This window comes from Panthera onca, chromosome B2, assembly GCF_046562875.1.
Source record: "Panthera onca isolate mPanOnc1 chromosome B2, mPanOnc1 haplotype 2, whole genome shotgun sequence".
In the NCBI taxonomy this organism is placed as follows: Eukaryota; Metazoa; Chordata; class Mammalia; order Carnivora; family Felidae; genus Panthera; species Panthera onca.
In genome coordinates, this window is record NC_138343.1 from 22,161,607 (window position 1) to 22,185,673 (window position 24,067).

The 24,067-nt window shown below is 40.8% G+C and overlaps 1 protein-coding gene across 2 annotated transcripts in view; it reads left to right on the plus strand.

Moving 5' to 3' along the window:
* Positions 1–1,841: 1,841 nt before the first annotated feature.
* Positions 1,842–24,067, plus strand: part of F13A1 (coagulation factor XIII A chain) — a 164,478-nt gene continuing 142,252 nt past the window's right edge. The window contains exons 1-3 of one of the 2 annotated variants that reach the window (XM_078446667.2): positions 1,842–1,953; positions 3,910–4,057; positions 14,809–14,997. In XM_078446667.2, the coding sequence (XP_078302793.1) occupies positions 3,928–4,057; positions 14,809–14,997 (319 nt within the window). In that variant the 5' untranslated portion in view covers positions 1,842–1,953; positions 3,910–3,927. Of the gene's footprint in view, positions 1,954–2,132; positions 2,300–3,909; positions 4,058–14,808; positions 14,998–24,067 lie in introns of those variants that run through there. The other variant, XM_078446668.2, reaches the window with a different exon arrangement.

Sequence of the window (24,067 nt, forward strand, 5' to 3'; positions counted from 1 at the left end):
TCAGGATCAGAAGCAGTAGGTGGCTCTTGTGATTTTGACAAGAGACGATGATGTGGAGGTCTGAGCCTCCACAGTGGGAGTGGGAGAGAATGGGTAGATTCAACAGACATTTAAGAGGAAGAATAGAGAGTATTTGTTGAGGGATTGGATTTAGGGATGGGGTGGGGGGAAGGAAGTGTCAAGAACAACACCACAAGTCTGGCTTGGCAAAGGAAGGCGGGGTGGTGGCATTCACTGGGACGGGGAACTTCTGACATGGACCAAGTTTCCAGGGGGAAATTATACATGCCATTTTAGATATGATGAGTATGAGTTATCCCTGGGACATGACAAGTGAAGATGGCTGGGAAGCAGTTAAACTGGGGAGTCTGAGGTTATAGAAAAGATCATGGCTAAAGACGTAGATTTGGGACATGTCAGGACACAGATGTGTCCTGAGACACATGGGAAATGAGGGCAATGAGAGCCCTCAGATGGGAAATGAGAGCAAGGGGGACATAGAGTTTATCCAAGGGGGTGTGTGCAGCACTGGAGGAACCCCCCCCCCCCCCAGAGTGTCTCAGAGGTGGGAGGGGGGAGGGGAAGACCTTTCAGGCAAGAGTGGGCAAGTTCAATGTCTCCAAAGGTCAAGTAAATAACTGAATCCTGTCCTTTGGATTTGGTGCGGGCCATTGGTGAGCTTGGGCTGGTTTCAGTAGAATGATGGGGGCAGATGCCAGAAGCTTGCAATGGTGATGAGAGAGAGGAACAATAGCTGGTGACAGGGGGGTGCTGGGCTGAGGGAGAGTTGTAAAAAGTATTGAAGAGACTTGCCTTGAAGTTGTGTAAATGCTGTTGGGAAGCAGCTACAGGACAGTGAGAGCTTGAAGACAGAAGAGAGAGAACAGATACACAGCAAGGCCCTGGAGAAGAAGGTGGCATGGACCACAGGCAAAACAGCAAGGCCCAGGGCACTTTGCCATGAACAAGGGATTAGGTAGGAACCTTCCCCACTTGAATGAGAGGAAGAAAGGGAAAAGATGGGTAAGTTTGCAGGCAAGTTCATAGATCAGTAGCAGAAAATGTAGAGAATCCCTAACCAATGGCATTTTTTTTTACCGTGCTCTCTATGAAATTAGATCAAGGGGCAAGGTCAGAAATTTGAAGACAGTAAAGAAGGTTAAAAATAGGTTGTTTGAAAATAGGACTATTTAGAGATACAAAGACTCAGAAAAAAATATATACATAGAAGACAAATTTTCTATTTCTCCTGTTATTTGAAGATAAACCAGAATGGTTTTCAGGGGGGAAAAAAAGATGTTATTTTCTAATTTTTTTGACACTCTAAGTTATTTACTCGTCCCCTCCTGTGGGAAGTCTTGCAGTAAGGTGGTAGCTGAAGTCCCCATGGATGTTTCCAGCACTTAGACCAGGCTCCTCAGCCTTATTTACACAAGAAGGGGATGCTTCATGCATGGTCACGTTTGTCTGTGACCTGTCTGCAAGAGGGCAGAGGCACCCTTCATCCGAGCCGCACCAGTGGCCCTCAGAATTCCGGAGGGCAGAGACATTGCCCTGTGCAGAAAGACATTTCCAGCCTCTCTGACCAAATGGCAGAGGCAGGGTCTGCTTGGCACTGGAGAGGGGCTGCAGAACCGGAGGTGGGGATGGCGAGGAGAAGCAGGGCTGGACACTTGGGTGTCAGGGGGGTTGTGGGTGGGAGGAGGGGCTCACTCCGGAATAACACAGCAGGGTGGCAGAAGTAAATAGGAAGTCCTAGAAGCTGCTTGGTTTGCTCCAGCTGTCAAGAAGGGGGAGGAGAAAACCCTGTGGGACGGGGGAAGAGGGTGGGGGCTGTTAGGAGGTTATTTAAGAGCCAACTTTCTTGTCCTTTTAACTGCGTCCTTTTGAGGAAGTGTCCCTGAGCAGCACAGCGCCAGCCTGAGGCTAGGCCACCTCGGGAGGGGACCGCAGGTAAGCAGCCCGGCAGCTGCAAGCCTGCAACCAGGAGCCAAGGGGCCCCCGCTCGGTCTGCCCCCTGCCTGGGGTTTCCGGAAATCCTTCAGAGGGCTGCTCCGGGTGTAGGGGGCGGGGGAGGGGCAGCCTCCTTGTCCAGTTCTGTTCCTAGTCCTTATCTCCGGGCCTACCCAGCGCCACTTCCATCAGAGGGGGCTCCTCAGGTTCTCTTCCAAGTAGCCCTGAAGGCACTGCTTGCAAGAAGGCCACTAGCTGGGAATGAGGGACTTGGGAGTGCTCCCCCAAGGGAGGACTCTGGAGGGGTGAGACAGAAGGATGGAGAGAGATAGGGAGATAGAGCTAGGTAAGAACACCTACTTGGCTAGGCTTTCTGTCCCTGTGCATCCTCTGTTCCCCTCCCCAATTCGAGAGCTGAACTTGAGCGCCTGCCTAGCCCCCTACCCCACTCTCACCTGTGAGAAGGGAGTGCTTCTGCCCACCCAGCCAGGCCTGCACAAGATCCTCTTACTGGCCAAGCACCTGGGGATCCCCAGCTCTCTGCTTTCTGGGTTCTCTCTCCCAACAGGCCAGTGCCCCGCTGGGCTCTGCTCTGTGCTACCCCCAAACCCTCTCTCCCCTAGTGATCCTAAGCCCACCCTTGTTATTCCCTTGCAGAGGACTGCTTTTTCCCCTGTGTTCCCTCCATCATTAACCCTTTCTCCTTGTCCCCTGAGTTCACTGGAGACTTTGTGTAAATATGTCTGTAGGTATTTATGGAAACCTATTCAGACTTTATACTTGGAAACATTGCTATCTCTGTCCCAGACCAAATACCCTAGTAAGTGATTATCTTGTCTCCAGCTGTGTTGCCTTTGCTTCTAGAACAGTCTACTCTGGTTTGCCTCTGTAGTGGAGGCTCTTCATCTTTGGAGGGTGTGCTTGGTTTTGAAAAAAAAAAAAAAAAGCCAAATAGCCAAGAGTCATGACTGGGTGATCCAGGTGATCAAGGTGAAAGCTTCATTTGGGTCAGAAACAAGGGCTCCCTTTATTTGGTCAGTCGGTCAACAAGTACAGACTGGGGAGTGACAGTGAGGTGTGTGGTATTTGAGCTGGCTCCTTGCCTGCACAAACTCCGGAGGAAAGGGAAGTAGGCTTGGAGCTAAGGCACTGTTAGCACCACTGACCAAGTGTACATTTAGAGAAAGGCTATTTATAGCCTTATTTAAAATTGCCAGTGTACCCCCCACCCACCCCCACCCACCCCCACCCACACACACACAGACTCCATCTGCCTTCTCCTCTGTGTGGTCCTGGCTCCAAAGTAATGGCCACCTTCTTATACCCCTTTGTGTTTACTTCTGGAAAGTGTGGGCTCCACCCTAACCCTCACTAGACTCTAGGTCAACAATCCTCTGTTTCGTTCTCCGATGTATCCCAAGTGCCCACATCACAGCCTGACACATAGTAGGCCCTCATTAAACATAGGTTGAATTACACTGCAAACATGCTTTAGAGGATGCTGCTTATCTAAACACGGCTGGATGAGGTTGTTCTTAAAAGTAACTTAGGCTTCCTAAGCCTGTATGAAATGGACATACATACAGGCATATGACAGTAAACATTTCTCACAAAGATATAGCCTTTAGAGGTAATGAGGGGATTAAAAAAAAACCTGCTTTCTAAAATCGTTTACATTTTTCATTTCTTCAAATAACCCCCTTTTCTTCTGCTTTCCATATGTTTTGACAAACGAGAAATCTCCCCAAGATCCTTGGGGAGCTATACTCCATCATTAGACTAATCCTTACTGCCACTTCGCAAGTTTTATTTATGAGAAACTCAAAATGTGTTGCTCCAGTGCTATCTCACACAGATATGTCTGTTTCTCTATTTTTGAATCCTTGTCTCCAATGTAATTCACCTCACATTCCTTTTCTGTGTCTCCCTTCCCCACCCCCCATCCCTCCTCCCAAGGAGCTTGTGAAGCTAAGAATGTCGGAGACCTCCGCACCTGCACTTGGAGGCAGGCGAGCCCTGCCCCGAAACGCCTCCAATGCAGCAGAGGATGACCTCCCCACTGTGGAGCTGCAGGGGCTGACCCCCCGGGGCTTCAACCTGCAAGGTACAGGCACAGCCACCTGCTTCTCCCTGCAGGTGCTGGCTGGGTCAGCACCCTTTGTCTCCACTAAGCTCCCACAAAAGAGGTGCCCCTGCCAGTGTCTGGTATTAAAGAAAAGACTCCCAGGCCTTCTTTGGAGTGGTCAAAGGACCAAAGACTCAGATTCTTGTCCCAGTTCTGCCACTTAATAGCTTTGTGATCCCAGGGAAGTCACTTTGTCTTTCTACCTCTTGGCTATTTCCTCTATAAAACAAGGGCGCTGGCTTAGCGGGTGCCTCTTCCAGGGCTACCGTTCTGTTTTAAAAATACTCTCTAGCTGGAAGTTTCCACTTCCAAAATATTGTGGCTGTTTTGATTGTCTGGCTTTTGCCTCCTTCCTTCTCCCTCCTCCCTCCTCTCTCCATCACTGTGAATTTCAGAGCTGGAGAAAGATGCCAGACTCTGACAGTAATGGAGATGGAAACCCTCTATTTGTCTCCAGAGCAGCCTGCTGAGCAGGTGAGGCAAGCTGCTTCCCCTGCTCTTGCCTCCACTGATCCCCAGGGACCTGCTCTGGGAGTAGCAGCCAGAAGCTGACCTCCGCTCAGCCCTGTCAGCTGTGATGGGACCCAGGTGCCAGCAGTGGCTTGGTGACACAGGTGCCATTCCCTTGGGCCATGGCAGGGACATTCAGACTCATGTCCCTGAATGGCATCTAGCAGGGAGCACTTTTTGTCAGTAGCACACATGCACCAAGCCCATTTTTGCTCCTGAGGGGGCTCTGTGCTAAGTTTCATTGGGTGTGAACACCCACTTGCTTGGGTAGGTGCCCACCATCACCTTGGGGTGTGTGGCTAATTTGCCTCATCAGAAAGAGGTCAGCAGTTGAAAGCAAAGAAAAAGAACAATGCCGATCACTAACAAGTCCAGCAAATCAGAACTTCTCGACATTGTGGACAGATTTGATTGTGTTACTATCACATCTAGCCGGTTGATATTCAATTGTGAAAACAGAGAGAGATCTAGTACCATCCATTAAGGTACCATCCAAATTTGGAGGAGAGAACTCACAGAAGGCCATCTTCAGTTTAATAGAAGGGTCCAGACAAACTTGTGAACTTGTAGTTCTGAGCTATCTCTCCCAGCTGGGTGCCACATTCTCTACAACTTCATCAGTAGAGCCACAGAACAGAGTTAAAAAGGACTTGCTAATCCTCATGTTATAGGTGAGGAAGATTCAATCATCTAAATTCCCATGTTACAGGTGAGGAAACTGAGGCCAAAGCAAGTAATTAATGTCCACTCCTTCACGGACCAATCTAAGATAGGATGCTTTCTTCCTTCCTTTCTTCCTTCCTTCCTTCCTTCCTTCCTTCCTTCCATCTTTTGAATGTAAATAAAATTGGAAAGCATGAGCATGTAAAATTATCAAGCAGATTACCTTGGTGTATTCAGTTTTCTAGAAAAATTCCCCTCTGGCAGAGAAGACTCTGGGCCCTGGGGAATGGTGGCCAAGGTGCTAAAAGAAGAGGGCAGGAAGAACAGAAAGAGAGAGGGGCACAGGATCAGTGAAGAGAAATGTGCACAGAGACAGTGAGATGTAGCAAAGAACACCCCGGTCCGAGACTCAGAAGACCTGGGTTCTGTTTCCAGATTTGCCACTTGCTTACTTTGTCACCCAGGGGAGCTTCATTTTCTCCATCAGGAAAATGGAAGCAATACCTACTTTACAGTTGCCATTGTGATCAAATGACCAGTGCCCATGAGATCCCTGATCCATAGGACGTGACCTACAAATGCTCCTTGATTCAGAAGCAGATTATCATACCCTACTAGGTTAGGGGCCCACCACAGTGAAAGGGGCCCACCACTTCCAAGGGGAATGTGTAACCACCTGCAGGGTCTGTCTACCTGAAATCTGAACAAAATGTTGCTAATAAGAAATCAAAACTTCCAGAAAACTTGAGCAGGTGGGTTGATTTAAAAAACAAACAAATCTGGGTTTACTGTTTTTTGTTTATTTTTGGAGGCACAGGTGGGGAATTATATTGAAGAGAATTATTTGGAAAAATCAGTCATCATGTATCCACAGCCCAAGTGACATTCTGGGATACCTATTACAGACCTTGGCAGACGTGTGTGAGTGTCCAATGACTATTTGTACAATGAATGAACAGTCAGTCACTGGAGAATTGAATGACTCATCAGTCCTAGAGTCATTATAATCTTATTATTAATAGCATGTTCCAGATTTCATAAACATGCATGCATTTAATGTGAACTAATTGCTACTCACTATGAGAAAAGGGTCTCAGAACCCAGGGAGCATAGAGGAAAGTCCTAGATGAGAACAGAAGAAAAATACCAGCATATAAACCACCTGATCAAGGAGGACTGTCTCCTACTTATCCTTTATATTTCAAATTTCTCTGACACGAAATACATCAACTTGTTCCAAGTTATCCCCTGCTAAAGCAGTCACGGTATTTAACTTCTGTCTTCTTGCAGCTTATGCAGTGACCACTAGGGGCGTCCAAGAGGGCTTGGATCTCCCTGAGCCCCTGCCTGAGGACGCTTTGGCTCTCAAAGTCGTAAGGCAAACTCTCCTTTTTTCCAAAAGCGTCCCTTTAACAAGCTACTTGTACCAAGCTGACTGAAAAGGCAGAAAAGCAAGAGGAGGAAAGGGGGGAAATGGCAGATTTTTCGCTTCAAACAGCCTTGTGGCAGTCGATGTATATAATATACACTGAATGTATACCCTTAATTCATAGCTTTTGTGAGAATTTGGTTAAGAATGACTTTAGCCGGCATTTCAGATTGTATAAACTCACATAAAGTTCCTCCCATCCAGCAGCACACTATTTACAAAAAATTGAAATATTTGAGGCGACAGTGAAACCCCAGAGATAGGACCAGCTAGTCTCACTGGTGATGTTTGACATCTTCATGTGTTTTTAGGGGTCCTTAACGCCCTCTTCCAAACTCAGTTGTAGCTGAGAATGGTATGTGAAAATCTCCTCAGATTTCTAGATTTGCATCTCTTCCTATTAGACTGTTCTGCATGCTCAGTGGTTATTTCTGAAAATCTCTTTACAGCTTTCCTGGTCTCAAAGGTTATTTTAGGAGATGTAATGTTCGGGAAGATAACCTTATATTCTTGCTCTGGTTTGACTCTGCATTGTTAACCATAGTGATCATTTACAGTGATGATTATAATCCTTATTGGATACATCTAATGTGATGAATTCAACTGGAAAGCAAGTCTGGATTTCTAAAAAAAAAAAAAAAAAAAATCAAATGCAGGAGAGATCTCGAATCTTTCAAGCTAATGGAGTCTTGTACCTTTCTGAGCATCTCCTCCTTCCCACCCCATTCCCTGTCAGAACCAGATCAACTAGTTAACTAATTAATTATAAATCTCTCCTTTGTGCAGAATAAACCTCTCTGGGTTGAAGATTTTTAAAAGAATAAGAAAGACATTTAATGTATGATTCAGAAATGAGGTTGTATAGAATCAATTCATTCTTTCATTCGGTTTGTGTAAAAGCATTTAATGACTGCCACCTGTGTGTCAGGAACTATGCTAAGTTCTCTCTGGGGACACAAAGATGAGTAAGCCAATCCCTGGCTTCAAGTGGCTCTCCATTTAGTAGATGATATAGACACAGAAAAGATCATTGAAATTCCATGCAAAAATAGTGTAACAGAAATTATGCCTATTGCAGCAAAAGAACAGAGAAAGGGATAACTTGGTGTGGGTACAGTGAGAAAGAGGACAACTGAGTTGGGTCTCAGAGGATGAATAGGAGTCTTCCAGACAGGCAATGCATGGGAACTGCATTTCTAGCAGAGAGAACAGTATTTATCAAGTAATGGGGATATGGTGGGGGATAAGCCTGGGGAAAGTAGGCAGGGACCTATTGTACACTGAGGTACACTGAGACCTTACCTTTCCTCCTTGCAAAGGATTCTAAATAGCAAAATTAAATCATCAGAATTATGTTTCATGAAGGCAATTCTAATGGTGAGGGGAAAATGGAGAGAAGGAAATATACTTGGAGGCTGCTGTTGAGATACTTCCAGCAAGAGGAGAGGTAGGCCAGACAGATTTCAGTGTCTGGAGAAGATGCTGGTCTCACTTCTTACTCCACCTTGCTCTGGGCAGCTAAGCATTTCTTATACAGTTTACAGTACAGGACATTTGAATAGCAACAGTTGAAAAACAATAAGCTTCTTTTTAAGAAAATGTTTTTAATCATTCTAATTAATGATACTTTAAAACTTGAGGTTTCCAAAGGAAATATGAGAAAGGAACTTTTATCCTGTTGTTTCAACAATAAACAGACCTACTTCCCCATGGACAGTACTTATGCCTACATTTTGGTAATAATATTACCGAAGATTGCATGGAGATTTCATTTCACTAGGGAATTCCTAGGATATGAACCTAAACATTTAACTTATCTCAAGATTCCATCTGTGACAGGTATAATCATTCTCCAAAGAATATTTTTACAACCTAAGGAGAAAATAATCTACTTTTTTTCATATTAGGGAAAGGGTAGGAGGACCAGGAAGCAGCTGGCTCATGAGGAGAGATTTTTTTTTTTTAACCAGTCCATTTTCTGATGTGTTTGGAATTAGGCTAAATTGTGTTAGGTAGACTTTTTGAAAGCTGTCACTTTGAAAGAGCAAGCTGCCAACTTTCCAGCTACAATATCTCTCTAAAACAAAAACAAAAACAAAAACAAAGTAGCTTAGCAATGAGTGGCTCTATTTTGCCAGGAACCCGGCTTGGACAGGGAAAAGCAAATTCATTTCCTGTTTATGGCGAATGGAGCCTAGATGAGAAGTCTCCTTCAGTCTAAACTATGTCTCATTAATCCAATAAGCAAAGCAGAAATCAATATGCCAGCTTAATGAGTGTTTACTGTTTACTACATGAAGAGGGACAGCGCTGACCAAAATGGACAAGAGAAAGAACTATGATGTTTTTATATCTATGCTCAGATTTTACAACCAACATCTATAGACCCCTTGCTATTGCTAGGTATTGTAAACACCAAATACAAAGCTTGATCTGTGGTGACTGTCCATGAGCAATGAAAGAAGTGTTGTTTAATCAGTGGTTTGAGGACCTCACCTTATTCCCCAGTGCTCAGGCCAACCCCTAGCAAATCCATAGAGCTATGCTGTCCTTTCCTTCTCCCTCTAAGGATAAACAACTCTGCTGGTTACCCTTCCATATGTCTTGTCCATTTGACTAAAGTCTACAACATTAGTTCTTTAAACTCTTACTTTTAATGTCGCTTTTAATCTTCCGTGTCTTGGTCAAGTTTTATTTTTTAGATGAAATGTTTTCATTGGTTTAAATTATTTTAATATGCAGTTTTATTTTAAGAGATTACAAAGGGAAATCTTACTAATCATTGCCTTGGTTTTTCCCCACATAGAGTACAACCGTAGTTTTCCATGATTTTTTTTTTCCTTTTTTCCTGTAGGCACTGACCTCTTGGAGGATTGTTGCAGTAAAGAATGAAAAGATCATTTAGAAAAAAATAGAATTTTTTAAAACTCCATACTTAGAATAAGCATTATCAAAATTATAACATTGCAGACTACATTATTTTAAAACAAATTCTTCATGTATATGCTAACATATGTTTATTTCATATATTATTATTTAATTTATATAAATATATTTAATATATATTTATGTGACAAATATAAACATATTATATATATTTTTGCTTTCACTATGAAACCGTAGTGGTTTTTTTGGCTTATGTTTTATAGACTCAAAAGAATCTATTAGTACTCTTATTTACCTTTTGTTATAAGTAATATATGAATTATGCACTATCAAGGCATGGAATCTTTATTCCTGTCTGAAATGAAAGTGCTACTCTGGGGGCCTCATATTATGAAACCACAGATCACTACCTTCAACGCTGTACAATATATAATATACTATACACACATATATACAATATACTATATATAGTCCTGAAATTGGTATCTGTTAAGAATGAAATTGTCTGATAAATAACATTTAAAGGACTCCCGTGATTAATCTTCTGATAAATAGAATATCCATTTTATGATGAATAACCAACTCTAAGTTCCAAATTTTCAGGCATTACATTTGTTTAAAGTAAAAAGTGGCATATTTCCCATGGCGTCTTTTCACGTCTTCCCAGGTACAGTGAAGATGAGATCTTGTCCGCAAAGGCTTATAGTTTCATAGATAAATGGCCTATATTAAGATGACACGAAGTGCTTCATGATAATAAATTTTTATTAAAAAAAGGAAAAACATATTCTGGGAATATGGAGGGGAATAAGGAGGGGAAATTTATTTCATCCACTTGTGGAAATGCAAGAAAAGAAAAGCAAGCCTGTCTTCTCAGAATACACCTCCCCATTTTGCAGATGATAAAACGGAGGCACAGGAAGTTTGTATAACTGGTCCAAAGTCATGGTGATAGTGCCAGAACTGGGATTTGAGTCCAGAAAATCTGCCTCGAAAATCTATACTCTTATCCACTATGCTATTCTCCTCTCTTAATAATAACAATGATAATACAATGAAAATAATTTGTGAGAATTTGCTAGGGCCAGACACTGTGCTAAAGCAGTTTACATACATTTTTTCATTTAATCTCTACACGAACCCTGTAAAGCAAACATTCCATTATCTTTTTAAAGGAAAGAAAACTGAAGCTCAGAGAGATTAAATAACTTCTTTGAGGTTGCACAATTAGTAAGTAGTGAAGCATCACCCGGAACATATTCTGCAAAACACTGAACTCCACAGAAAATAGTCCCCATGAGCATTTAAGTTTGGAAGACATGGCACCTATAGGATATTTACAACGCACATCAATATATTAAAGTCTCCCATAAATCCTGCAAGAATCCTGATTGACTTTGGTTAAGCAGCATTTTCCCAAACTGGTTTAACCGTGGAACTCTTATTCTTCCAATAGATATCAGTACCCCACAGAAGTAGTACTGTGTTTCACTACTTCAGGGATAGACTGACTTTAACCAGACTCACTAGACATTAACCAAATTCATTAGACAAGCTCATGGAACTAGAAAGCCAGAGTTTTCATTTGCAATAAGAATAAAACCAGTGAGAGCCAGATACTAAAACAAAACAAACAAACAAACAAACAAACAAGAAACCTTGAATTTGTCTTTCTAGCTTTATATTTCCCTTTGGTGAGGCTGCTTGGGAAGCCAAGGCATAAAGCCAATATACTTATTTTCAGGGGCACATTATCATGGAAGAGGTGGTGGGATGAGATGAGGCAAGTCCTGGCAGTGCTCCAGAACCAGTGCTTTCATCACCTGGAGGCAGATTAGACTCATCCCATCCTTCACCTGGAGTGCCACAGCAGACTCTCAGCCAACCCTCCTGCCTCCAACACTGCCACCATCCATTCCTTTTCTTACTCTGTCACCAGAAGCAGTTGAAGCTTATATACATAAATCTAATCATGTCATTTTGCTGTATCAGATTTTTCACTGGATCCCCAGTGCCATTAAAATCCAAATTACTCACATGGTCTACAGGACTGGCATGAGTGGCTCCGGCTTACTTTTCCTCTGTGGTCCCACTAGCACATTCCAGCCAACCAATCATGCTTCAATTTCTTAAGTAAACTACGCACTCTCTTGCCTCAGTCTTCACTCATCCTCCTCTCTCCCTGAAACATCCTTCCCCACCCCTTTTTCTACCTGGAAAACTTGCTCACCTTTCTGACCATTGTTTATATACCTCCCTTCCTCCAAGGAGCTTCCTTAATCCCCCCTGCCAAATCTTGGTTACAGGTTCCCTATACCTTCCAGATACCCTCCTCCATCAAATACCCTGTACCACTTTATCAGAATATTTATGGTGCCATGTCATAACTATCTTTTCAATTTTTAGTATCTACCACTGTTCATTTATCTAGGTTGTATTTACTAGGCAGTGACCTAAATCAGCATTTATATTCATGTCTTGAATGGCAACATAAAATGACACACATAAAATTCCTGGAGGACAGCAAGTTGGGGAGAGTATTAAATACACTGAATATATGCTTAGGGTCTAAAATTACATTAAAAGCTTGGACCAATTAACCAAATGCAGTAAGATGAAATTCAACATAGATACATGTAAAACCTTAACACTGAGCTACAAAGAAGAAAATCTTTGCATAGATATGGCTAAATAGCAACATGAGTGAGTGGTTTCTAAGGGTCAAGATTGAATCCTAATCATAGAAATGACATCAGAATGTGTTTTTAAGGGTTTCTCTTTATCAGGTGCTTCACGTTGATCAATAATAAGATAGAACTATTTAAAATACTAATGATATCTTAGACTGAAATAACAGAAATATACTATTTATTTGGAAAGATGTAGTGGTCTCATTGTTTTTCATTGGGAATTTATAAAATGAAATATATTCCAGAACAAAGTAGTGGGTAAAATGTCTGGAAAAGAACAGTGGAAGAAATGGTGAATGTCTTAGTCAAAGGAATAGAAGCTTTTACATACCTAAGGAGTACCAGATGAAATGAATAGAATGCATTCTATATTTATCCAGAAGTCAGAACCAGGATCCATTGTTAGAAAAATTGCAAGGAAGCAAATGTCAGTTCATCTTACGGGAGTTTTTCAAATAATTAAAATTGTTTAAAAATGGACTGTTTGCCTTGCGAGATAGTGGGTTTCCCATTCAGATGAAGACAAAAAGCCTAAGCATTTGGGCTTTCAAGATGTTTCATGCAGTACATAGGTCTGTCAGATGCCCTAGAAAGTGCCTTTGCCCTTGGAGATTCTGTGAGGCTCTATCAGTGCATTCCTTCCAATCATGCTGATGGAGACCTGATTAAACCCATTTCTGAGGATTAAGTTTTTAGACATTTAAACAAAATGAAACGTTATGGAAAGGTACAGTGTGAAGAAAGATGACCAGATGAGTTGATTACTAAGTTCCTTTTCAACTAAGACATTTATGATTCTCTAGCTCTTTCTGAAGTTGGCTTAACACTGGGGACTGTAACCTTAATAAGGTCAGAGAACTTAGGGGGGAAAGGCAGCTTAGAAGAGAGAGGTCTAGAGAATTAAACATCTTCCACCCACAGCATAATGGAAGGAAAGTGCCCTTCAGGGGACCATGTTCAGGGTTCTGCGATGGGGTAAAAATAAAACTGTATCTTGCACTTTCTATGTGCTGTAATATCACAGTCACAGTAACCTACTGAGCATCACACCGACCATCAGAGTTTATATTTAAGCTCTCCACAAGTAAGACTATGGCCCCACTATATGCCAGGCATAGTATGAGAGCCGTCGTCATGTTATGTCATTGAATCTTTGTAGAAATTCTCAAAGTATTAGTATCCTCATTTGAAAGGTGAGAAAAAACTCAGCTGCTATGAGGCAACATCCCTTACCTAAGTAATTAAGATGCCTGAGATTCAAACTCAGGATTACCTGGACTTTGAATTAATGAAGAATGTTTCAGGAACTCCTAGACTTTTGAACTGGAGAGTATCTTAATGAGTCCAACTTCTTGATTTCACCTATGAGACAAAAATGGGTTCAGAGGGGACCAGGTTTCCTTTTACACAGGATTCCTGTGTCAAAGCAAAGGAAGGCACTGGAGTCTTTGAGAGTGATGCTCCAGCATGATACAGACTCAGCAGCTGTGCACCCTGTGTTCACAGCCGTGAGGGCAAAGCATGCAACAGGTGGGTTCAGGGAAAGGGTGGGTGGGCAGGAGGCTAGTGTACCCCCACCAGCCTCTCTCATGAATTCCCCTTTAGAACTCCAAGTGTGCACACAGAAATCTGTCTCTAGACTAGATCTTGCAAACTACAATGTAGATGGGTAGAGTGACCTCCACATTGAGTGATCATTTGCAGAGGGAACGGGAGAAAGGTGGGAGGGGATCTAACTGTTACCTGGTGCTATCATGTCTCAAATAAGTGTATAACTGACATATACTCTCCCAATTCCAAAAACCAAAGGAAAAACCTATAGATTTTTTCAGCATACCATGGTTTGACTTCCAGACTGGTCATTTAGGAGCTAGGGAAATGTGAAGCTTGTTCCTGCATGTTCAAAGTGGAAACCGTTATATGTATCTCAATGAAATGTCAGTATCCTTTTTCCACACTTGTTCTTTTCTTTCTTGCCTTTGAGGAATCAGATCTACTTTTAGAAATAACAAAAGGAGGGGTTTTTGACCCTTTCTAAAGTAAGAGGAGAATTTTGGATTAAAGGTTAACTTTGTCCTTGTAACATCTCTTTGAGGGTTTATCATATTTGATTCTTCCCTTTTTAAAGATAAGAAAATTGAAGTGGCTATACTCTGCTTATCCCTAGTTAGTGACATAGTGAGTTGGTAGTCATGATGGTGACCACCTGCCATCATGAAAGAAGTGTGAGTGTAGGAATGTGAAGACTTGAACTCTGGTCCTAGTTTCTCTGTACCTAGACATGTATGGGAGGCATCATCAACACTGCTCTATCCTACAAAAGTGCCCTGTGGTATAAAATGAGATTAGAGGGGGGAAAGCTTTTAAAGTCATCGTTAGAACAAGAATGTCACAAGAGACTGACCCCCAAATCCACCAGCCCCCTGTAGAGGGTTCTATCTAACAGGCCTCATTAACTTGCTTCTTCAAGAAAAAACAATCTTTTTTTTTTTGAGTTTTGGTTAAACCAAAGTTACTCAATGGTTTCCCTTAATTGTTTTCTATGTGTGTAGACTACCTTAATGTCACAAATGTTCACCTGTTCAAGGAGAGATGGGACACCAACAAAGTGGACCACCACACTGACAAGTATGAAAACAACCACCTGATTGTACGTAGAGGACAGTCTTTCTTCATTCAGATTGACTTCAATCGTCCATACGACCCCAGAAGGGATTTCTTCAGAGTGGAATATGTCATTGGTAAGTGCCACACACAAGTCATGTCATGATAGTCCATCTATGTCATCACATCATGATTGTCATGATACCATGGGTTGCATAGTAGAAAGGGATACAGGTGCAATTGTGTTATTTCCTAGAATTATACTGTGACAATTGGCTGGACCTGGGACCATATCCAGCTCCAGGACCACCTTATATTCTAAGATGGGTCTGTATAATGCCAAACACCAATAATTTGGGCCTACCCTGGTAAAATTCTTACATACTAAAAGTGAGTATAATTAATACAAAACGTTAGTTAATTAAATTATTTTTCACAAATGGTTTTGCAATCCTATAGTGTGGCTTTTAGTTTATCAGCTCTACTCTTATGATTTATTTGGTTTTATGTACCAAAATTATTTGCAATTCTTAGTATTATTTGAAATTCTTAGTATATAATCTCCATACAAACATTTCCCAAAGTTTGCTTTGCTCTAAACTGCTCCCGTGTAATGGCTCATAAAATATAGACCATCAAATAAAGTTCACTAAACATTTATACTCTAATCTCCTTTTGTAGGTTGACAATACACATTAGCTTAACAGTTCAGGAAGGTACCATTTAAGTCTGTTTGGTTCAGTGTTTCCCCAATTAATTTTATCCTGGAATCCTTTATGTTATAGCTATTAACATTTGACACATTTTAGTAAATATTTATCTAGACATTTACAAATATAGCAAGTAAACACATGCACAAAAAAGCAAAAATGGTTCAATATCAAAAAAGCTGTCCATATAATCCTATATATAAATAAAATAAAAACCAAGCAATCAAATTAATACTCACTGAAAGGAACATATTAAACTCAGCAGCTGTTTTTTTTTTTTAAAGACTTTAAATAAGATAAAAGTAAAAGAAATCTCCTCAATTATAATAAAGATTATTTACCCCAAACCAACAACTTTTGGTATCCTAAGTGGCAAAAAATTCATTTAATTATAATCAGAAATTAAGCAGAGATACCTGTGATTGTCATTCTTTTGTTGTTGTTGTTGTTGTTGTTGTTGTTGTTGTTAAGCATTGCTTTAAGGATTCAGCAAATGAACAATTTAAGAGAAATATCCTATAAATACTGGGAAAGAATAAAATTACATATTTTGCTAATGCTATGATAGTATATCTATCTATCTATATATATATATATATACCCAACAGATTCAAGAAAAAAAGCACAGTATTAAGAAAACTGGTAAAATGGCTGGATATAAAATAAATTTTAAAAAGTTAGTAGCCTTTCTCTTTAGCAGTGAGGACCTAGAAATAGAAATAAGAAAAAATATTCCACATATAAAAGTTACTAAAACTATGAAATGTAAAAACAAATTTTAAAAACCAAGACACACAGTGCAAATAAAGCAGCTATTAAATCTTAAAAAAAGACATGAAAAACCAATGAAAAGACAAATATGGTTTTGGATGTGGTATCTCCATTTTTTTAAGTCTCCCCAAATTAGTATATAAACATAGTGCATTTCCAATTGGAATCCCAACAGAAGATTTTTTTTGTCTTGAATAAAATAACAGAGTTCATTTGTAAGAGTAATTACTTGGCAATAATCAAGAAAATGATACAAAGAAAGAATGAATAGTAGAGCACTTTCTATAAGAAGTATCTATTAGAACATACTATCAGAAGTGTTTCGTGGAACAGAATAGAGAATCCAGAAATAGATCTCAGTATGTAAGATTATTTAATATAGTTGTTGGTTTCATGGAGTAAGAAAAGTACATGGGCTTTTTGTTTTTTTGTTTGTTTTTTTAATAACGTATTTTACATCTCGGTATTTTAGTATATATGTATATTTATATTGGGTGTATATATTTGTTACATGTAAGTATATGCACTTGACATATTTTTGTATTTAATATATTTATCTATACATGTGTAATTATATATATTATTTTACATGTATATATATTTGGTTTATACATACCAAAATACCATAAGCGACCATATATATGAACAAATGACCAATCAATGGATAAAAGATAGAGCTGGAAAAATATTCAGAACACACATATGAGATAAAAGGTTAATGTAGAAAAAAATCTCTTACAAATTGACAATCTGAAGACAAGCAATAGAAAAATAGACAAAGTATATGAAGAGACAATTCAAAACAGAGAAAATCCAGATAACCTGTAATCATATGAAAACATGCTCAAATTCATTAGGATTGGGAAAGCCAAAGTCATTTGTATCCAACAGGCAAAAATTTAGAAAAACTGTAATATCTGTTGCTGACATGTATGTCTAGAAAAACACACATTGCTGATATAAATGTACAATTTCATAACCTCCTTAGAATGCAATTCGGCAGGATCAGTTTTAGGATTATCAGTTTCAGGATATTAAGAGGACATATGCCTTTGAGCTAACAACTCCACTCTTAGAAATCTATACCATAGGTATTTAAAATCTAGTTTATAAAGATGGCTATTATTTACTGCAGCATTATTTATAGTGGCAAAAAATTTAAAAAAATCTCTTAATAATGGAATGGCGGATATATTCACACAATGAATTGTTACTTTTAAAAAAATAATGAATTAGACCTATGCCAGATGATTTCAACAGAGGTGGTATTGAGGAAGCGAAATATGGAGGAGTACCTATGATCTTCTCTACATGCAACTGTGTTCATGCATAGGTCAATAGAGTGTTGTGAGTGCAGAAAACAGTAAGAAGCACACACATAGGTGATGATATGCATTCCTTGGTGGGAGGGTAGGAAGGAGGGAGAAGCAAAAGGAAAGGGGAAACTAGTGAGGAAGAGAGAAAAAAAGCAAGCATGATATCATTATATGTACGCATCTAGATAAAATTATTGATCTATGTGGAGATATACATATATGTATATATGTATATGTGTAATTTATATACACATCTATATTTATACATATACATTATATATATAAAGAAATTACAAATAATGCAATCAGAACTAAAAATAAACAGCACTTCCTTAGAAAAAAAGTCCCTGGCCCCTAACTACTCAAGGTATATGGTTTGTACTCACTTTCATTTACAGTGCAAATTCATACATAAATGTGGGGAAATTGGTTGAAGCCAGAGTGGAAATGGGAAAGGGGGAAAAGAGATCCCTGAGTCAGAATGAACATCATCAGTATGACGTGTGGGTTCTGGGCAGAACTGTTTATTATCCCAATTGTGGGGTAAGAGAAAGAAAAACTAAATCACTATTTCTCTATGTTAAGTGAAATGTAATAACCACAATTTCATTACATTTAGGGAGCAGACTATTATTGTTCATATTTTTTAATACAATTACTTCAGGTGAGAAAAGACTCCACAGCTAATATTTTTCACAGTATTTTTAAATCTGATGAAAATTTATTTTTATTTCTTTCCCTAAGTGCATTTATCTCTTTCAAGTGTGGGGTGTGTGTGTGTGTGTGTGTGTGTGTATGCACATTTGTTTGGAGTAGAGTCGATTAAAATGCACCTTTATAATGTAATGATCACTCCATGCGAGTCAACAAACACACTTTTGAAGTTCCGTCCCCAGTTTTGCTCCAACTACACAGGAATTTTATCTCCTTCACAGCCAAATGTTTAGTGCAGCAAGGAGGGAGGAAGACTTTGTCCCTGAAGTGGACTTGACTGAGGTCTGAGGCTCTTTCCACAGACCGTTCAGAAAATAGCTACGATAATGGAAGTTTTAGGAAAACTGACACGATGAGTGTGAGGTCGGGTTCCCAGTGAGAGCTGGGAGCCACCGGGACAGCATGCCTTGTCCTTAGGGAGGTCTGGGCACTACCACAGCATCCCCCCAGCGAGCATGTGAACTCTTTTACAAAGGACTTTTTTCCTTCAGTAAAAAGGTGGGATGGGGGAAGCATAGCAAATTTGCCTTTGAGATAAAAATCTATATATTTTAAAAACCAACATGTATTCTAAATCCTTCTTAGAGCCCATGATGTGTACTTTCAGAGTTAAGCTGTATTCCAATGCGTGTAACCCATAACAGGCATCATTACATTTGAGGATTTTGTATTTCCAAAATTATTGCAGAAACAAGGAAAGAAAACTAGCAAAATTCCAGAATCTACTATTTAGTGCATGAGAATTCAAACACATTTCTAAAGGGCTGTAAAAGACCAATGATAGAGGATTTATCCAAGGCAGTCTCCTTTCTGCGTCCCGGGTCATTCAGAGAGTGCCGTGACCGCCCAAGGTTTCACCACCAGTGGTAGGACCAAGAGTGAAGAAAAGCACATTGTGGGACGCTCATGGAGCTCAGAGATTTTTCTCTTAAACTGCAGTATTTCTTTCAATAGGATTGAATAAAACCATGAAAATTGGATTTTAAAAGTGATTACTGTAATGAGAAGAAATGTGTCAAATGTGCACTGGAAATGAAATTAAGAGCAAAGTCTTATACATGTGGGTGCACCTCCATTTCAGGAAACATAGAAAGTGGAAGTAGTGATTTAAAAAACAGAAAAGAGATGGGCGCCTGGGAGGCTCAGTCATTTAAGCATCCGACTTCAGCTCAGGTCATGATCTCACGGTCTGTGAGTTCAAGCCCCACGTCCGGCTCTGAGCTGACAGCTCAGAGCCTGGAACCTGCTTCAGGTTCTGTGTCTCCATCTCTCTGCCCCTGCCCCACTCACGCTCTGCCTCTCACTGTCTCAAAAATAAATAAACATTTAAAAAATTAAAAAAAAACAGAAAAGAGAATACTTTGTAAAAAAAATAAACAACACATAACAAATCTCAAATATTTATTTTAAAGTGTTTATAACACGATTAGATTTATCAGCACAGATCAATTTATGCACTACTTTCAAAGAATATAACCATGGCCTAGAGCTAGCTATTATTATGTTAAAAACACATAAAAAAAGTAACTTTACACTTAATTGTTTCCAGTTTGCATTCAGTTCCTTATTATTGTTCCCTTCTCTTCCCCTGCCCCCCCCCCCCCCCGTAACTTTATGTAAAATGAACTGGGGTGTGTAAACTCACGGGAGTTTCCTTCAAGCAGGGTAGGGGCAGAGAGAGAGGGGGACAGAGGAGCCAAAGGCTCTGAGATGTCAGCACAGAGCCCAATGTGGGGTTAGAACTCACAAACCATGAGATCATGACCTGAGCTGAAGTCAGATGCTCAACCAACTGAGCCACCCCTGTGCCACTGAAGTTTCCTTTTGTTACTGTCTTCAGAACCTAAGGCATATGATTTATTTATAAGTGATTCTGCCTTTAAATCAAGTTTTTTTCTTTCTTTATATTTATTTTTATTTTTTTAAACATCTATTCATTTTTGAGAGACAGAGAGAGAGACAGAGCATGAGCAGGGGATGGGCAGAAAGGGAGGGAGACACAGAATCTGAAGCAGGCTCCAGGCTCTGAGCTGTCAGCACAGAGCCCGATGCGGGGCTTGAACCCATAAACCGCAAGATCACGTCCTGAGCCAAAGTCGGATGCTTAAACGACTGAGGCACCCCTTTCTTTATATTTAAATATTTAAATAAATAGACTCTGTCAGATGGTCCCAGCTTAATCCTTTGCTGGATCCTCTGGTTAGAGAAAGTGAACAGGGGAATTAGTGAATCTTCTTGGCTAGGGCTTTCCATGCATGAGCTACAGATGGTCTCCATGCTTTGATAACTGTGTCCATTAGTTGCTGGAGGAGCACAGCCATCTCTGTGAGTTTGGTGGGATGTGTTAATGGATTTGAGGAGGTGGGGTGTGGCTGAAAAATGTTCCCAGTAAGGTCTATGGAACCTTTTCTTTCTTTCCACCTCTGAGCCTAAAGCCATGACATATCATGAAAGGAATGCAGCAGGATTAATTATAGATTTTGCTAACCTGTAGCTGCAGCCATGAAAATTTAGGAATAGCTGATGGTGACACTTTGTTACACTTTAACATAGGGTCTCCTTCTTGTTTGATACTCTGTTGAGAGAAAGTCATTCTGAGGAAAGAATTCTGAGCTGGATTCCTTACCAGCCATCCGCCTCAAAGCAGCCCTACCCAATTAGCCCTCCAAGGAGAAGACAGGGTTCATGAGCAAGTTCCTTCCTCCCTGGGCCCAATCACACAGCCCAAGGTGTGCAGGCCAGCACCTGGCAGATCTTCTTGCCTTTTCCTCAGTCCTGCGGTGGCTCCCCCAGCTCCAAGCTTCATTTTTCTGGTGATGACAGAAAGAAGAGGGGAGGCATGGCCTCAGCAAAGCCTGTTCCTCCCATCAGGACAATGAAAGCAAACTGGTTCAGCAAACTATTCATGTCTCATTTGCCACCGTTATCTGTAAGAGAAACCAGTAGATTATTTCATTTTTTCAGTCTCTTCAGAGGAGAGGGAGAGGGAGTGCTAAGAGTGGATACTGGTGGACACCCAGTGGTGTGTGTTAGCAAGCCCCTTCCAGCTTCCCCATCCCGTGAGTCTGAGAGTGCAGCTCACTGATAGCACACTGAGGGTATTCATCCTGAGCCCAGGTGTTTACAGGACAATATCAATTGCACATATTCTGAATTTTTTTTTCTTTTTTAATATTTTTTATTCATTTTTGAGAGAGAAAAAGAGAGATAAAGAGAGAGAATGAGCATGGGAGGGGCAAAGGGGGGGAGAGCAAGGAAACAGCTGCAAGCCCGATGTGTGACTCAAACTCACAAACCGTGAGGTCATGACCTGAGCCTAAGTTGGATGGTCAACTGGCTTAGCCACCCGAAGCCCCTATATTCTGCATTCTTAATCACATAAACCATTGAAATATCCTCAATGCTTCAATATTTCTCTTCCACTCATTTCTTGAATAGCATTCATGGAAAGCCAGTCTGGGGTGTCAGACTCTGATGCATCTTAAGGATGGGTGTGACATCAAAATTTCTCAGTGGGGGGTTCAGGATTGGAGAGAGGGTTAGAACCTGGATTAGGGCAGCCATTGTAGCAATGGAGAGGTTGGATGGGATTTGAGCAACATTTGGGTGGCAAAATCCACAGGACTTGTGATTGGCAGTCTGTACAGGCAGAGGGGTAGAAAGAGTCAGGTACAACTCCCAGGTTGCTGGGTTGTGTGACTATGACAATAGAGGCTGGCAACTCCAAATGAGATAAAGAATGCAGGGAAATTGGGAGAAAAGGGTGAGTGTGGGAAACGGTAATGATGATAGTGGTTCCCACTGATAATTCACTCACCAGCACTGGGAACTGTGCAGAGGTTCTGTGTACTTTCCATTTAATGCTTTAGGCACCCCTGTGGGCATGGGACTAAGGTCATCCGCATTTGTCAGATGCGATGAGTGTTGGAGGAGTATAAGTAACTTACTCAAGGTCACATCTGGAGAATGCTGGGGCTACAATTCAATCCCAGACATTCTCTCCTAATCACAATGCAGACTACCTCCACCAATGAAACAGTGGAGGCATAAATGGGATTCGGTTTGAACCTGCTGAGTTTGCAGTACTTGAGGGACTACCAGATAAACATGTCCAATAGACAGTCGCTGAAGCTTAGGGACTTGGTTTGGATTTCATACATTATAGATGGGTGGCAAGATCATTCAGACAAAGTAAATCAGGTAAGAAGCAGACTGAGGCTCAAATCCTGAGAGCAAACAACTCTTAAGGAATCAGTCCAGGAACTAGAGCCCCTGGAGGAGACAAAGACCACATGAACAGATAAGTAGAAGGGAAAATCAGGGAGTGCCGTGTCACCAAATCCAAGAGAGTTGGGTAGAAAGCATGACCAGCTTTATCAAATACAACAAGGAGATGCAGAGACATAAGAACTTCCAAATGGACTCAGCAATTATGGGGGCACTGGTTACTCAGGGAGAAACCAAATTTTAATGGTTTGAAAGTAAATGAGATGTGAAAAGTGGGCATAGAAAATGTGGACTTATCCTTTTGGATGAGAAAAAAAGACAATTTGGATAGTAACTGGAGAAGAATGTAGGTTAGATAAGGTGGTGTTTTGGTTTGGGTGTTTACGATTGGAGGTACTTGAACATGAAGGGAGCCGTGGGTACAGAGCCAATAGATGAGGAATCCTCAAGAATCAAGAGAAACTCTGGTGGCTGATGGAGAATGCTGGAAGAAGTGAAGAGACATGGATGAGGGATTGTCTAGGAAGAAGAATCTGTTTCCTCTGAGGGTGTTGAGAAAAAGATATGGGAGAATGTGACTGCATTAGGCAGAAAGATAGGAAACTGATCATGCCTGATAACCTCAAGTTTCTCAAAGATGTAGGAGGTGAGCCCGTATAGCAGGAGCTGAGGAGTGCAAAGAACCGCGTCTTATATCTGAAAGCATCATCCAGACCGTTTAAGACTTCTGGTTCCCTTTAGATTTTTGGCTCAGAGAATCCAGATAAAGTCACCATCCATTGGGCACCTGGGTGGCTCAGTCGGTTGAGCATCCTACTCTTGATTTCTGCTTGGGTCATGATCCCAGGGTCGTGGGATTGGGCCCCTTGTCAGGCTCCATGCTAAGTATAGAGCTTGGGATTCTCTCTCTCTCTCTCTCTCTCTCTCTCTCTCTCTCTCTCAATCTCTCTCTCTCCCCCTCCCCCACTCATACTCTCTCTTTCAAAATAAATAAATAAACATTAAAAAAAATCACCATCTGTGGTTTTCATAGACATAGCACAGTTTCTCTGCCAAGATATTTCTTGCCCCAAATCATGTAGCTGGTAAGTAGAGAATTATTTCTTAGCCTATGCTCTCTCTACTATCTCATGCTGTGTTTTAATAAAAATAGGACACCCATTCCATCATTTTGAAGCAGCATTTATATGGGATGTCATTTCAAATTTTTCCTTCTGTGTGTTTCTGCATTGACGATAAGTATGTTCATTTTTAAGCCTTTGTGAAGTGACGAATAATGGCATCTAAGAAACTAGGACAATGTTTCCCAGAGTGTGTTCTCTATGAACACGTGTCATGTGAAAGACTCCTTAAAAAAGTGGTCAAATGCATTTAGGTCATGCTGTGTTTCATACCTTTTCTTGGAGAGTCCCAGCACACATTAGTATTTTAAAGTCTCTGGGGATACACAGCATTAAAAAGCAAATCTT